Raw genomic sequence first — 14,997 nt, forward strand, 5'->3', positions numbered from 1 at the left:
TGGGGGGTCTTAGGAGAAGAGCAGCAGGCGGCTTTTAATGGAGGGAGGGAATGCTGGGGAGCTGGGGAGAGGCACTGTTCTCTTCCAGGCACCTCTCCCCAGAGGGCTGCAGCAACTTGGGAGTGAGGGGAAGAGGCAAAGGGCAAGGGGAACGTTGTCTTCTCCTGTTCTCCAACAGTTCCTGAAGGCGTCGCTGGACCAATAGAGGAGAAGGCATGGATCGTCGAGGCCCTGAGCTGTGAGCTGAGCCAGCGGCTGAGCAGCTCTGCCAGCAGCTCTGCAGAAAAGGTGAGTTCCCCCCGGCTCTACCCAGCGGTGCAGCTGCAGGTGTCCAGCTGGGGCTGGGGCTGCGGCTGGTGCTCTGCCCACGCGGGATGCTGATGCTTGCTTCCCCAGTCTGTGCCCCCAGAGGGCCTTTCCCTGCAATCTGCCCAGGGATGGCTAAAGCTCAGCCCCGCAGCTGCTCTCAGCAACCGCCAGGGAGCTTGGCTCCTTCCCACCTGGCCCTCCCACCAGCAGGTTAAGCTGCTGCCACATCTCAGCTTCTTCCTTCCCTTCCCATGCAGTCATTCCTGTACAAAGGCTCTGGGCACGGTGCTGGGATCCTGTAAGGGAGTCCTCCACGTGCAGGAGAAGCTGCTACAGCACCTGGAGGAGGCAAATGCAGAGGAGCCATGTGAGGGCCCAGGTGAGCTCTCTCTCCTCTCCTCTCCTCTCCTCTCATCTCTCCTCTCCTCTCCTCCCTCTCCTCTCCTCTCCTCTCCTCTCCTCTCCTCTCCTCTCCTCTCCTCCTCTCCTCTCCTCTCCTCTCCTCTCCTCTCCTCTCTCTCCTCTCCTCTCCTCTCCACTCCTCTCCTCTCCTCTCTCTCCTCTCCTCTCCTCTCCTCTCCTCTCCTCTCCTCTCCTCTCCTCTCCTCTCTCTCTCCTCCTCTCCTCTCCTCTCCTCTCCTCTCCTCTCCTCTCCTCTCCTCTCCTCTCCTCTCCTCTCCTCTCCTCCAGCTCCTGTGAGCATCCCCGCTCTGGCCCTGGGGCAGAGGCCTTCTCCCTGGCCCTGCTCCGGGCCTTTCAACCTCCGCACTGCTGCCATTTTGCTCAGGAGAGGACCTGTAGATTCAGGCCTGTGCCAACTGCCCCTTGTTCTTTTGTGCAGGGAATCATCTCTCTTCTCAGCCATGCTGCTGAGAGTAACTTCCACACAGTCCTGGCCACGCTCACCATGTTTGCGTCCAGGCTGTGCAAAGGCCGCAATGCCAGGATTTCCAGGCGCAAGAAGGTAAAGCGTTACGGGTTTCCATCTCGGCATTCTTCTGCCTTATTTTCCCTGCAGCTCCTGCCTTGGGAGCCCAGGTGCATCGCGGGGCACTGGGGGCCGTTAGCGAGTGTCTCAAGGCATTTCTTCCCACACAGATGGAGCTGGACAGCACGAGAGCTCATGCCACACGCAGCGCTCTCATGCTCGCCCACGGCAGCGTGGCACTGCGTGCCTCCCAAGAACAGCTGCTCGCCCACCTGGAGGGAGACATCGTGGGCAACATCCTGATGCTCTACAGCTGCAGCTGCCGGGTGAGAGCTCAAAGCGTGCCAGGGTGTCAGAGCGCCCCGCTGCAGCGCCTCCACACGGGGAGATGCTGAGATGGGCCTTCCCTTTCCAAAGGTCCCTCGGGGAACTGTTTGTGCCCAGATAAAGATCCAAGCCCTTCCCTTAGCGCTGTCCCCACATGTGTCCCTTGCAGCCCTTGTCCCTTCCCGCAGTTCAAAGAATGTTCTTCTCTCTTGCTCCTCAGGACTTGCAGAACAACCTCGCGCTGGTGCAGAGCATCACCGACTGCAGCTCTGCCTACCAAGCTGTGGGTGATTCTGCCAGCTTTAACCCCTCCCTGAAGGGAAAGCTTCTGGAAATCCTGATGGTGAGTGCCTAGAGACAGGGCTGTCCGCAGAGGAGTTCTGGGCTGCGCCACAAGGCTCGCTTCCCTGGGGGCATGCAGGTCTCCAGCAGCCACACGTCTCCAGCTGGTGGGGACTTTGGGTGCTGGCAGGCAGCGGCTGGGCAGCAGGCTAGGTGCACCAGCTGCTGCATCCTGCAGCGCTTCCATGGGAAAGTGATGGGCTGGTGTGTGGCAGTTGTGCCTGTCTCGGGGCCGGGTGGAACAGCTCTTGTGTGCCCCTTTCCCGCTTGGACACTGTCTCTCTGGGACTTGCAGGACCTGATGAAGAAATATTACTCGGGCACCCCTGTCTCCCCAGTGCCTCTCAAGGTGGTTCTGGCCCTGGAGCAGTTGAGGTAAGGGCTGAGGTTGCAAGTCAGGATGGTGATCCCCATTTTGGGTAGCTCCTGAGGGCCTGGAGGGGCCGGGGGGGAGGAGCCACATCTACAGCAGGAGAGACGGCTGGGCTGTTGTGCCCAGCAAAGCTGAGGTTCTGGGCAGGGAGAAAGGCCCTGGTGCTCCTGTCCCCTGGCAGGAAAGAGAGGGAGAGCTGGGGTCTCCTTCCCTCCAGTGCGGGAGGTGGTTCACTGCTGCCGGGGAGGAGGTGGGCGCTGCTGGAACTGAAGGCAGTGCTCAGCAGCATGAGCTGGGTGGGGGTATTGGCTTTGTAGCTGTCAATTAGGAGAAACTCAGATGTTGTCTGAACCAGTCTGGAGAGGTAAAGACCCTTTCTGATTTCTCTTCCTGTTTTCCTCCTCTCAGCAAGCTGAAGCCCTCTTCTGAAAGCAAGGACCTGCGTGAGATGTTGGTCCTGTGCTGCAAAAACATCGTGACACACCCTTCAGCAGAGATGATGCTGAAGATCAGGAAGTCACAGCAAGCAGCACAGTACCTGCAGGTAACCTGCCGTAACTTTCCCAGCCACCTCTCGGTCAAAGCCTACCTCAGCACACACAACCTGTGCTCTGGCAGCAGCCGTGATGCTACACGTCAATCACTCCCCTCTTCTGCTTTCAGCTTCAGCAGACATCACTGAAAGCTCTGGGCCGGCTTATGGCAGTCCTGCTGGAGACAGAGCCCAGCGGCGGCTTCTTCCAGAACATAGTCCACGTGAGTATGCGTGGGGCAAGGGAGAAAGCATGGTGCCTGTCAATAGCGGGGGCAGAGATCTGGGGACTGAGAGGAGGATCAGAGGGGGAGAAATCTCCTGCTGACGTGCCAGCTCACTGCGAGCTCAGAAATGGGCAGAGAAATGGGCCCTGCAGGGGGAAAGCAGGAGCCAGCCCCTGGCAGGCCACAGCCAAGGAAAAGCTCCTGGGTTGGGAGGCAGGAGTGACTGCAGAGAGCGGGGCGGCAGTGCCGGTGCTCAGTGAGGCAGGAGGCCACATGGAGCAACAGGGCAGGCCTTGAGGGAGAGTGCTGGGAAAGGAGGGACAGGGAGAGGGGTGGCAGGAAGGGAAAGAAAAGACATCCTCAGTGAGACAGATGCTCTACCCCAGGTCCTGCAGAAATCGATGGTCTCAAGCAACGTGTGGGAGCGCCAGAGGGCCCTGCAGACCTGCTCCCAGCTGCTGGCTGTTTGTGAAGAGCTTCAAGTGAGTAAAGAGCCCCACCGCATGCCCCCTGCTCCCTCCCCAGCGCCCCTGAGCTGGAAGGCGAGCTCTGCCCAGCTGTGCATGCTGTGTCATGGCATGGGAAGGCACAGATGGGAGAAGCTGGGGAGAGCTGGGGCCGTCTACAGCTTTGTTCCTGCCTCTCACCCCTGCAGAGAAGAGATGCCTGGGAACACTTTGGCTCCTTGGTGGGATTGCTGGCGCCTCTGACTTGTGACCCCATGCCCGCATCCCGCCAGCTGGCCGTCACCTGTCTGAGCTCCCTTCTGCGAATCCAAGGTGAGTAGAGCAGGCGCGCTCCAGCCCTCTGCCCTCCTCTGTAGCACTACCAGAGCCCCACGGGCTGGGCCCTCTTGACGGGAGGGAGAGGCACCGTGCACAGCTCTCTTCTTGTCCCCACCCTGTCCTCTGTCTTTCCCCCGTGGAAAGCAGTTTCATTTCCAGAAACATGACTTCCCTTTTCTCCCTGTGCTCTTTCCAGCCAAAGCGACCAACACAGACATCGAGACGGGTGACATCGGGAGCCTGTGCGAGGGGCTGCATGCCTGCAGCATCGCCTCTCAGCTCCAGACCACATCCAAAATGGCCATGGTATGTGGACCCAAGAAGGGGTGGTGTGATCTCTGTGTGTAGGCTTCTGCACGACCCTGTGCTGCTCCCAGCCTCTGACACTGTTTCCAAAATGAGCTGTTACCCTGAGTCCTCTTTTCCCAGTGCAAGTAGCAGGAGGCTCTGAGCTATGTCTGGCCTTCAGGCACCCAGTGCAAGGAGCTGACTCCATGATGTGCGTTTGTGTGTGCGAGTGCACTTGCATGCACGTGTGACTGTGGCTGCTGGGAGGTAGGCTTTGCATGTAAGCAAACACCATGGGTGCAGAAGCTGAGAGAAGGCTCAACCGCCTTCCGTATAAACAGCAGGGTACAGACAGCAGGAGCGCTGTGATTGCCGCCTGAATGAGCGGCACGCCGCTGAGCTAAGAATGCCCTCAAGACTGCTTTCTGTTCTGAAGAGCTGTTGCAGAGCAATGATGGGATCTCTCCCGCTTCTCATTTCTCTGCAGATTGTGTGCAGAAACTTCCCCATCGAACGCACCGTTGACTTCATGACTGCCATCAAGGAGACCATCCGGAAAGCCAACGGAGTGCGTGTGCGTGCTGCTGGGAAGTGGATGACCACCTTCCTGCAGATGCACGGGAAGGACATCTGTTGGAACGTAAGAGACTTTCTTTCACGTGTCTTGGACTTTTGCTGGCTGTTGCATTAGGACTTGTGCCGTTTGCCCCTTGTGCTCAGGGCATGGAGACCAGGGTAGCTGGCATGAAATTCAGGCTTAGGACTTGGCAGCACGTCAAGGGAGCAGGCACTGCTCATGCGCTGAATGTCCATGGTCAGGCCCTGCAGAGTCCAGGATGCAGCAAGTCATTCTTTCTCCTCTTCTTCTCTCAGGTGCCTCCGATCCTCTACATCCTGCGCAGCATCACATCGTTTGCGCAGCAGAGCACGTTCCTGCCCTTCCTGTGCCAGGCGGTGGTCATCCTCACCCGCTGTCACACTGAGGCCGTGATGCACAACTTCTCCCGGCCGCTTGGGCCAACGGACAGGTACTGGCACTCCCGCCTTTGCTGTTGCTGCAGAGGGACGTAGGGAGGAGGCAGCTTTTCTTTGTTGTGAATAGTCTCAAGTTGCGACTCTACTTTTTCTAGTGAGACATGGAGGAGAATAAGAGAATTTTGTCTTCAGCGATGGAGCCAATAGAAACAAGAAGAAAGGATAAGAAAGGAAGGGAGGAGAGGAAAGGAGCAGGGAAGGAAAAAGGGAATGAAAAGGGAAATTTGAAAGGAGAAAAGGAGAAAAGGAGAAAAGAAGAGAACGAGAAAACAGAAGATGAGCTTAAAAATTGTATTATTTATTATAAATAAATAAATAAATGTATATATATATATATAAAAATAATACTTTTTTTTCTTTTTTCTTTTTTTTTTTTTTTTACCAAGTCTTTCTTTCAGTAGCTGCTGTCTCTTCTCCATTCCAGTTACAGAATCACAGTCACCAAATGTCAGGGATTGGAAGAAACCTCAAAAGCTCATCTAATCTAATCCCCCTGCTGGGAACACCTAGATTAGGTCCCACAGGAATGTGTCCAGGCAGGTTTTGAATGTCTCCACAGAGAGGGAGACCCCACAACCTCTCTGGACTGCCAATATAACCTCTCTGGACTGTTCCAATATTCTGTTACCACCACCATGAAGTTTTTTTTCTAGCATTAATGTGGAACCTCTCATGTTCCAGCTTGGACCCATTGCCCTTATCCTGTCACTGGATGTCACTGAGAAAAGCCTGGCTCCATCCTCCTGACAGACATCCTTCACATATTTATAAGCGTTCATTAGGTCACCTCTCAGTCTCCTCCAAGCCAAAGCTTCCTCAGACTTTCCTCGTAAGGGAGATGCTCTGGTCCCTTCATCATCTTTGTGGCTCTGTGCTGGACTCTCTCAAGCAGTTCCCTGTCCTTCTTGAACAGAGAGGCCCAGAACTGGACACAATACTCCAGATGCGGTCTCACCAGGGCAGAGTAGAGAAGCAGGAGAACGTCTTTTGACCTACTAACCATGCCCCTTCTAGTATGTCCCAGGGTGCCATTGGCCCTCTTGGCCACAAGGGCAGAGTGCTGGCTCATGGTCACCCTGCTGTCCACAGGACCTCAGGAAGAGGACATGGCTGGGTTTTGTCTGCCTGTCCTCTTCCCGAGAGTGCCCAGGGAGACGAGAGCTGGCAGCACAGTGTCTTTTCCGTCCTCAGTGCGGATGTGATTGTATCAAATGGACCTTGTTCCCACAGCTCTGTGACGACAGCAAGCAGCACAGCGAGGCTGATCATGCACAGCTGACCCACTGCATCATGCTGCAGGGTAAGGAGAGGAGCTTTGGCGATGCTTGGCGCTGCCCTGGCCAAAACCTCTCTCACAAAGCTCAGGAATGGGCGTGAGGTTCTTGCTAACATAGTGTGGGATTTCCTCCCTGCAGCCCGGATCCGCCCAGAAGAAACCATCCTGTTTCTGCAGTCGCAGCTGGGCGATGACTGGGAGCCTGGATGCGTGGCAGCCCTGGGTCTGCTGGGTGCTCTGGCTCGCTCTGATGGTCAGTACCACGGGTTGGTCAGTACCACGCCTTGGGACTTCCAGGGCTCCCTTCTGCCATCTGCGCTGTGGCTCCGCTCACGCTTCTGTGCATCTCTTGCAGAGCCCATGATGACGGAGATGCTGCCCCAGGTCGTCGAGGCTGTGCAGCGTCTGTGCAGCGACCCCAGCATCCGGGTGAGCTGGTTTGGGAAAAGAAAGCGCTGTGGGGGTGGTGATGCTGCTGCCAGCACGGGCAGGGCTGGGGTGACTAGAGAGGTGCAGGGGCATTGACCAGACGGTCATGATGGCTGTGTGTGGGGAGAAATCAGGAAAGAGTGGCAGGAGACCTGTGTGGATGAGCAAGGAGCTCGCGTGCAAACACAAAGGAATGAAGAAGGCCCATGGAATGTGGAAAAAGGGTCTGACTACTTGGCAAGAATACAGGAATGCTGTCAGGGCCTGCAGGGATGCAACGAGGAAGGCTAAAGCCCGCCTGGAATTAAATCTGGCAAAGTGGATAAAGGATAATAAAAAAAGGCTTTTTTAAGTACATTAACAGTAAAAGGAAGTCCAGTGAGAATGTGGCTCCCCTGCTAAGTGACGGGGTTGTTCTGGTAACAGGATGCTGAGAAGGCGGAGATACTGAATGCCTTCTTTGCTTCTGTCTTCAGTGAAAAAGCTCCCCCTCAGGAATCTGAGACCCTGGAGGTGAGTGAGAGGATCTGGGGAATGGAAGACCTCCCTTCTGTCAGGGAAGAGGTGGTCCAGGAGCGCCTAAGCAACACCAATGTTCACAAATCCATGGGACCCGATGGGATGCATCCACGGGAGCTGAGGGAGCTGGCAGAGGTGATTGCTGAACCACTTTCTGTCATCTTTGAGAAGTCTTGGAGGACAGGGGAGGTGCCTGAAGACTGGAGGATAGCCAATGTCACTCCGGTCTTCAAAAAGGGCAAGAAGGAAGACCCAGGCAATTATAGGCCAGTCAGCCTCACCTCTGTCCCTGGAAAGGTGATGGAACAGCTGGTGCTGGATGTCATCTCCAGACAACAGGAACAAGAGGAGGTTATCAGGAGTTCAGAGGAGGTTATCAGGAGCATGGGTTCACCAGGGGGAGGTCGTGCTTGACCAACCTGGTAGCCTTCTATGATGTTGTCTCTGGCTGGGTGGATGGGGGGAGAGCAGTGGATGTAGTCTACCTTGATTTCAGCAAGGCATTTGATACTGTCCCCCACGACATCCTTACAACAAAGCTGAGGAAGTGTGGGATAGATGAGTGGACAGTGAGGTGGGTTGAGAACTGGCTGACTGGCAGAGCGCAGAAGGTCGTTGTTGGTGGTGCAGAGTCTGGTTGGACACCTGTAACCAGCGGTGTTCCTCAGGGGTTAGTGCTGGGTCCAGTCTTGTTCAACATCTTCATCAATGACCTTGATAAGGGGATAGTGGCCACCCTCAGCAAATTTACTGATGATACGAAGTTGAGAGGATTGGCTGATATGCCTGAAGGCCATGCTGCCATTCAGCGAGACCTGGACAGGCTGGAGAGCTGGGCAGTAAGAAGCCGGATGAGGTTTAACAAAAGCAAGTGTAGAGTCTTGCATCTGGGGAGGAATAATTGCATGCACCAGTACAGGTTGGGGGATGAGCTGCTGGAGGGGAGCTCTGCAGAGAGGGACCTGGGTGTCCTGGTGGACAACAGGTTGGCCATGAGCCAGCAGTGTGCCCTTGTGGCCAAGAGTGCCAATGGCATCCTGGGGTGCATTAAAAAGAGCGTGGCCAGCAGGTCGAGGGAGGTGATCCTCCCCCTCTACTCTGCCCTGGTGAGGCCTCATCTGGAGTACTGCGTCCAGTTCTGGGCTCCCCAGTACAAAAAAGACAAGGATCTCTTGGAAAGAGTCCAGCGGAGGGCCACGAAGATGGTGAAGGGCCTGGAGCATCTCTCCTATGAGGAAAGGCTGAGTGAACTGGGTCTGTTCAGCCTTGGGAAGAGAAGACTGAGAGGGGACCTGATCCAGGTCTATAAATATCTAAGGTGTGGGAGGCAGAATGGCGAGGCCAGACTGTTTTCAGTGGTGAGTGGAGACAGGACAAGGGGAAACGGCCGGAAACTGCAGCATAGGAAGTTCCGCACAAATGTGCGCAAGAACTTCTTTACAGTGAGGTGACGGAGCACTGGAACAGGCTGCCCAGGGAGGTGGTGGAGTCTCCTTCTCTGGAGATGTTCAAGACCTGCCTGGATGCCTACCTGTGTGACCCGGTGTAGGGAACCTGCTTTGGCAGGGGGGTTGGACTCGATGATCTCTGGAGGTCCCTTCCAACCCCTACAATTCTGTGATTCTGTGATTCTACAATTCTGTGATTCTGTGACCTGATGTAGGGAACCTGCTTTGGCAGGGGGGTTGGACTCAATGATCTCTGGAGGTCCCTTTCAACCCCTACAATTCTGTGATTCTGTGATTCCTCCCCTTAGCTCACCAGCCCTTTGAAAGTATACAACTCTTTCTGTTTACTGACAGGATAGATGTCCAGGTAGTAAAAGATTTGTCACAAACCTAATTTATTCAACTTTCTTTTTTTTTTTGTTGGCTTTTTTCTTATTTTTTCTTTTTTAATTTATATCAGATTTAACTCCTGCAACTTAAGTCAATAAGAGACATTCTAAGAAACTGAAAAGCTGATGTACCTCGTGTTCCAGACTCTTGTAGGCATGAAAGTTATATTTAGAATATGCTACAGTTCCATGAACTTGGTCATGTTCCTCTAAAGGAATTATTTCTGGTGCTTGATATAAATATTTAATATTACACTGCAAAACTGAGAACACTTTTTCCTTCAGCCAAGCAGAGAAACTGAAAACCACTCAGGATTTCTACCACTTAGTTATTTGTCAATAAACATTCTTGAAAACAAAATGAATATAAAAGTCTGTGCAAGTCACGTGAGTGATCCCAAATGGTTATGCTAGAAATGCCTATAAGTATCATGAAAGATGAAAAGCTGATATTTGGTAGGAGAAGGCTCCCTAGTTTCTTACATACTCATTAAAAAAAAAGAAAAAAAAAAACAAAAAAAAAACAAAAAAAACAACATAAGATGCATCAATTCCTAATTTTGAGTGTATAATAAGCAAAAGCAAGTCTTGCTAACTCTCAAAGGGTTCTAAAGCCTTGTATTTCTCCATTCCTTTTTTCCTTACAAGATCACAGCTTGAGCATATTTTAAAGTAGAAGAATTATTTGACTGGATACCTGCTACTTGGAAACATAGAGGATAAGAAATGTGTACTTGTCTCTAACTTAAAGAGTTGATTTCAGTTTTTCACCTACAGTCAGTAATATTCTCTGACATTTGGACATGAAGAAATCCCTGTTTATTGTTTTCATCTTTGTTCTTTGCTCATTCATTTAACGAGGAGGTCAGACTGTTTCAGTATGGGAGTCTGAGGAGGCAAAGACAGTTTATTATGTAATTTTGAGACTTACGCCTCAATCTTTAATGAAAACATCCTCTTCATGCATCCCTTGAGTAGATGGATCAGAAAATGGGGGCTGGGGGACGTTGTCTCTCCCACTATATGTGGAGATTAAGTCTGTGACAACCTGAGAAACCTGAACATCACTAAGTCTACAGGTCCCATTTTTAAGAATTATAGAAAGGACGACACAAGGAATTACCAACCTGTTAGCCTGTCCGAGACTGGAAGGAATGCATTGCCACAAATCATCATGAGACAACCCACAACAATTTGAAGACAGTTTTACATTCAAAAGCATTTCCTCAGAACTGTTTCCTTTTGAATAGAAAGGCCCAGGAATATTTTCTGGATGAAGACTTGGCCTGAGAGCAAATGTTTCCAGTTTCATACAGGAGACTGGGAGATGATACCATCGTATCCTATGAAGGCAAGAGACAAGCTGGTGTCTCCCTGCTTCCTCTTCCCCCTTCAGAATGAGAGCCTGCAAGTGTGATGCTTCTTGTAGCGGAAACAAGAAGGCCTCATCCACAGGTTCCCTTTGATGAGGCAGCCTGTAGTAGAGCCTGATCACAAGATGTTCTTGTTGATCCCATCCCTCCTGACTTTAACTTATAAGCTCTTGATCTGATCATGGCTGCTTCTCACATGCAGAAGATAAATACCAGAAGTTTAATCTCATTTTCCAAAATGTTAATAGCTAGTTTTGCAGCATAAATAGCATAAATAATGGGGGGGCAAGGGGGAGGGGAGGAAATGACTAAAATGGATAGTTACGTATAGTAATTTTTACAAGTATGTTGTAAAGCAAAGAACATTAAAGCAAAGAAAATTAAAATGAAATGTTTCATGGTTTACTAGTTGATTGCTTTCTTCTGTGTGAAGGCAACCAATTGTTTCCTCAAGCTCAAGGTTCACAGACTTATACATCTCTTCTCCAATCAGAGTAATCAGAAATTAACAAGTTACTAATTAGTCCTGTGACTAAATGAAAAGTGAACTATTTAAAATAATAATGCCTCTCTGAGAGAAGTAAAATACTAGATAAGAACTTTAAAATATAGAAGTAAACTTAATTATTTTGCATAAATAATTATGTAGGACACTTCGATAATCACTGTATTTTGGAAGTTATGCAGGAAGCAGTGTGAATCAAATCTTTGACTCAAAGAGATCACTAGGGAATTCTTCAGTCTGTTTACTCTTCTTGCTAGATTCTGTTAATTTGCAATTTTACCCATCATGTTACTGAATGGACTATAGCTGGTATATATGGTACATATTTAGGAAAAAAAGAATTGAGTTCATTCTTTCAATCTTATAATTTCATGCTTACTGACTTCCAAATTTACTGTTTTTAACTGAACTGAACTCCAATTTTGAGCTAATGTTTTTGTTTTTGTTTTTGTTTTTTTTTCCTCCATGTGCTGCTTGCATCTCTACATTATTTCTTCCCCTATGGAAAACAGTTTGTAAAAGCTCTAGCAAAATGCAGACTTCTACAGCCCAGAACAAAGCCAGAGTTGTAGTATTTCAAGACAAACCAACAACTCCTCTAGTATTCTGGTTGTTATTGTGTTCCAGAAAAGAAAGAATATGGATTGATAAGAAAGAACGAATTTAGAGGACAGTCAGGTGTATTAAATCATTTTTTTCTTAAGGCATTTCATGTTTCCAGCTGATGTGTTTGTATGAACCTGTACTATATCAGTACCTGTAGTTTTGACAGACATTTCTATGATTGCATGAAAGGGCATGACTTTTACTCAACACTCCATATAATATCTTTTCCTAAATGGCTTCTTTTATCACAGTCCAATGCAAGATACGCTAAGTTCCAGCAATGTAGTTTTTGAAACACTAAAGCCATTAATACTTACTTTTCACCCAGATTCACACTTAAACCTATGTGACCTATTCGTAGATGACTAGAGAATACTTTCTAAAAGGGAAATATCATTTCTGTACGTCAGACTGTTGTTTATTTTTAATGTCTTGTTGCAGAAATTCATACAAACTTTCAAGAAAAGTGTTTTTTCTTTTCACGAGGTTTACTTTTTTTTTAATCTTAAATACCTATCAAACTTTTATTATTATTATTACTATTAATTAATTTATTTTCAGAAATGTACTCTGCATCCTCACTACAAGAGAAATCCAATCTTGAAATGTAGCTTTAGTTCCAAGTAGTTATGAGGTAAAACTTCAGTAGCTAATAAGATCCTGCAAATATCAGTGGACAGCTGTACCATTATTTGATTCACAGAAATGCCATCATGAGATATTTTCACTGGAGGATTTTTACCACTGACAGCCAATTTTGCCTTGTCTGAAATAGAAATGTGTTTCTGCTGCTGTTCCTAGAAGCTGAATTTCATGGAGCAGTGATAGCTGTGTTACACTCCATCACTTCATATATGTAAAATTAACTCATTAATATTTTCTGTATAATAGTTTTAATGCAGATGAAACCTTACCAGCAATAAAGTTGAAACTGAATTTGCCTTTCTACTACCTACTGTTTCCTCTGGTGCTATGCTCACCTTTTAATATGTCCCGTCTTCCTTCAACAGAAGTGAAGGTTCACAGAGCACCACCTTGGGGCCTGCACTGCGGGTGTTTCTCACTGTGAGTGAGAGTTCCTCTTCATCAGTCCTGGGATCTGTCTGGGGCTGCTGCCTTCTGGTTCACAACAGTGTTGTCAATGCTTCTAGACTCAAATCCCAAATGCATTAGCACACGGGATGCTATGAACAAAGATAACTCCATCCCAGATAGAGCCAGTGCAAGTCTAAATGGCAAAAATCATATTAACTGGCTTATAGTTGTGATGAGCAATTGCATAAAGGGAAAGACAGTAAAAAAAAAAAATGTTTCCTATAACATTAAATTTTACACAGTGCTACTCAATAGAAATGCATTCATTTTATTTTGTTTTTCTTTCATAAGTTCTGATTTCTCAGGAAGATTTCTTCTTACAAGGACCATTTCCTATACATTAGGAAGTATTTGCTTTTATTACACTATGTCTTTCTATTGCTTTAACCAAGCTGAGATAGAGTTCAGAGAAAAATAATTAGTGAATCACATGAAAGGTTATTTTCACACAAAGGAAGAAAAGTAGCAAGAAAATCAATTATATCCTAATACCTTGAAAGTTCAGAGCACTCAAAATAAATATTATTTGCAACTATTTTCTGCAATTGAAATTATTCTAATGAAACTGATAGGACAGAATCAAAGAAATTTAAAGTTTGAATCTCAAGCTGCAATCTTCAGTAGCTCAGAAACTGATGAAAAAATGATTGCCAAATATTAAAGACAAGAGGCAATTCACACAGCCAGAGCATGCAGAGAGTGTGCAAGGAGGACTGCTTCCTTCTCATCTAGGAGTAGCAGCACTTTATTGAAACAAAAATAATAACCTGTTTTGTTTTTGTTTTTGTTTTTTTTAAATAGAAGCACAGGTTTTTAGGTGATCCTTTCAAGTGCTATCTGTTCAATAGCAATTCATCAGCATCAATGCACACAGGAAATTGCTTTCTCAAGCAAAAGTAAAAGATTTTAGAGAGAATATTATGAAGACAATCTTAAATCCTATGATAGAGATCAGCTTGTGTCATATTGGGTAATTATAATTATATGAGCTAAGATTACTGGATGTTTATTGTGTAAGATCAACTTTAACCCTGGTATGAACTTATATACAGTGAGTTACAGAAAAGTGGAGACAGGTCACAAAATGTGTCAGTTAGTCCATAGATTAATAGAGAGGCATCCATTTCTCATTCAAATTACTAATTTCTAATATCAAACCACACACACAAGATCACTTTATCACCAGGTTACTGTCTTTCCTTAATATCTTATTAACTTTCTGATCTGCAAAACACTGGTTAGACCAAATGTTTGACTTCAGCTTCATAGCTGAAATATTTGAGCAATAAATGTAGATACTTGGTTTTCTGTATGTCTTTTGTTTCAAAAACCATATATTAATGTTTCTCTTTTTTTTTTTTTTTTCAGTATCTTTACAAAACAAAGGCCAGCTAGCATTTGCAGCAGGCAGATCTATATCTATTTGTTTGAAATTGATAACACATATCAATACTATATATCTCAGCATTTTCAAGTGTATTCTTGAAGTATTTTTGTTTTTACTGAATCTCATTTCACCTTGATTTGTTTTTGTATGTCAGTTCTGTTTGATTGTTTACTTGTTTCTTTCAAAGTGGTGACCTTTTTCTTACTCACCCTTTGTTATAAGTAATAAAATGACAAAGGGAAGTCAGAAGGGGAAAAATAGAAAAAGTTAAAAATCATTATAAAAGTTTGGATTTCATTTAAATTGTCTTTGTCTATCTTTGAATTTTGCTTAAAGAAATCAAAAGTCCTTTAACATAAGTATGATGTGACTCTAATCAAATCCACTTGGATCCTGACAGTACTTTCTTTCCAAACTGACATTTGGGTAAGCTTTACTTACCCATTACATTTAGCTTTGAGACAATGATGTAAAACATTCTGAAGTAAATGAAAATTGCAATGACACAATTGCTTTTGTTGGCTTGATGCTGAGAGGTGTGTAATTTTTCTTCTCATCAGATGAACCCTGGCATGTTCACCTTCTGAACACATTGACATTAATGCCATGAAGTGGAACAAACACCTTAATCAATGTTGAGAAAAGGTTATTTATATAGGTCAATTTTTTGAATGTTGCTGTCTCACTCCAATTTATAGGAGGGAGAGGAGGTTCTTTTTAATGTATGTATACCTGGCGTGAGATTAGGAAACAATGGTTCAAATGTTGGTTCGGGTTGGGGAAGGGAAGGATGGTGACTATTATGAATTAGGGTGATGGGGAAG

The 14,997-nt window shown here is 47.3% G+C and overlaps 1 protein-coding gene across 1 annotated transcript in view; it reads left to right on the forward strand.

Moving 5' to 3' along the window:
- Nucleotides 1-6,425, forward strand: part of LOC306944980 (maestro heat-like repeat-containing protein family member 2B) — a gene marked incomplete at both ends in the record, with an annotated part of 14,904 nt that extends 8,479 nt beyond the window's left edge. The window contains 8 exons of the mRNA XM_079533660.1: nt 2,688-2,823; nt 2,943-3,035; nt 3,434-3,520; nt 3,694-3,817; nt 4,020-4,129; nt 4,599-4,751; nt 4,985-5,139; nt 6,236-6,425. Coding sequence (XP_079389786.1) covers nt 2,688-2,823; nt 2,943-3,035; nt 3,434-3,520; nt 3,694-3,817; nt 4,020-4,129; nt 4,599-4,751; nt 4,985-5,139; nt 6,236-6,425 — 1,048 coding nt within the window. The remainder of the gene's footprint in view (nt 1-2,687; nt 2,824-2,942; nt 3,036-3,433; nt 3,521-3,693; nt 3,818-4,019; nt 4,130-4,598; nt 4,752-4,984; nt 5,140-6,235) is intronic.
- Between the last annotated feature and the right edge of the window lie 8,572 nt (nt 6,426-14,997).

The sequence above is a fragment of the Tetrao urogallus genome (genome assembly GCF_951394365.1).
Source record: "Tetrao urogallus genome assembly, chromosome: 1".
Lineage (NCBI taxonomy): Eukaryota > Metazoa > Chordata > Aves > Galliformes > Phasianidae > Tetrao > Tetrao urogallus.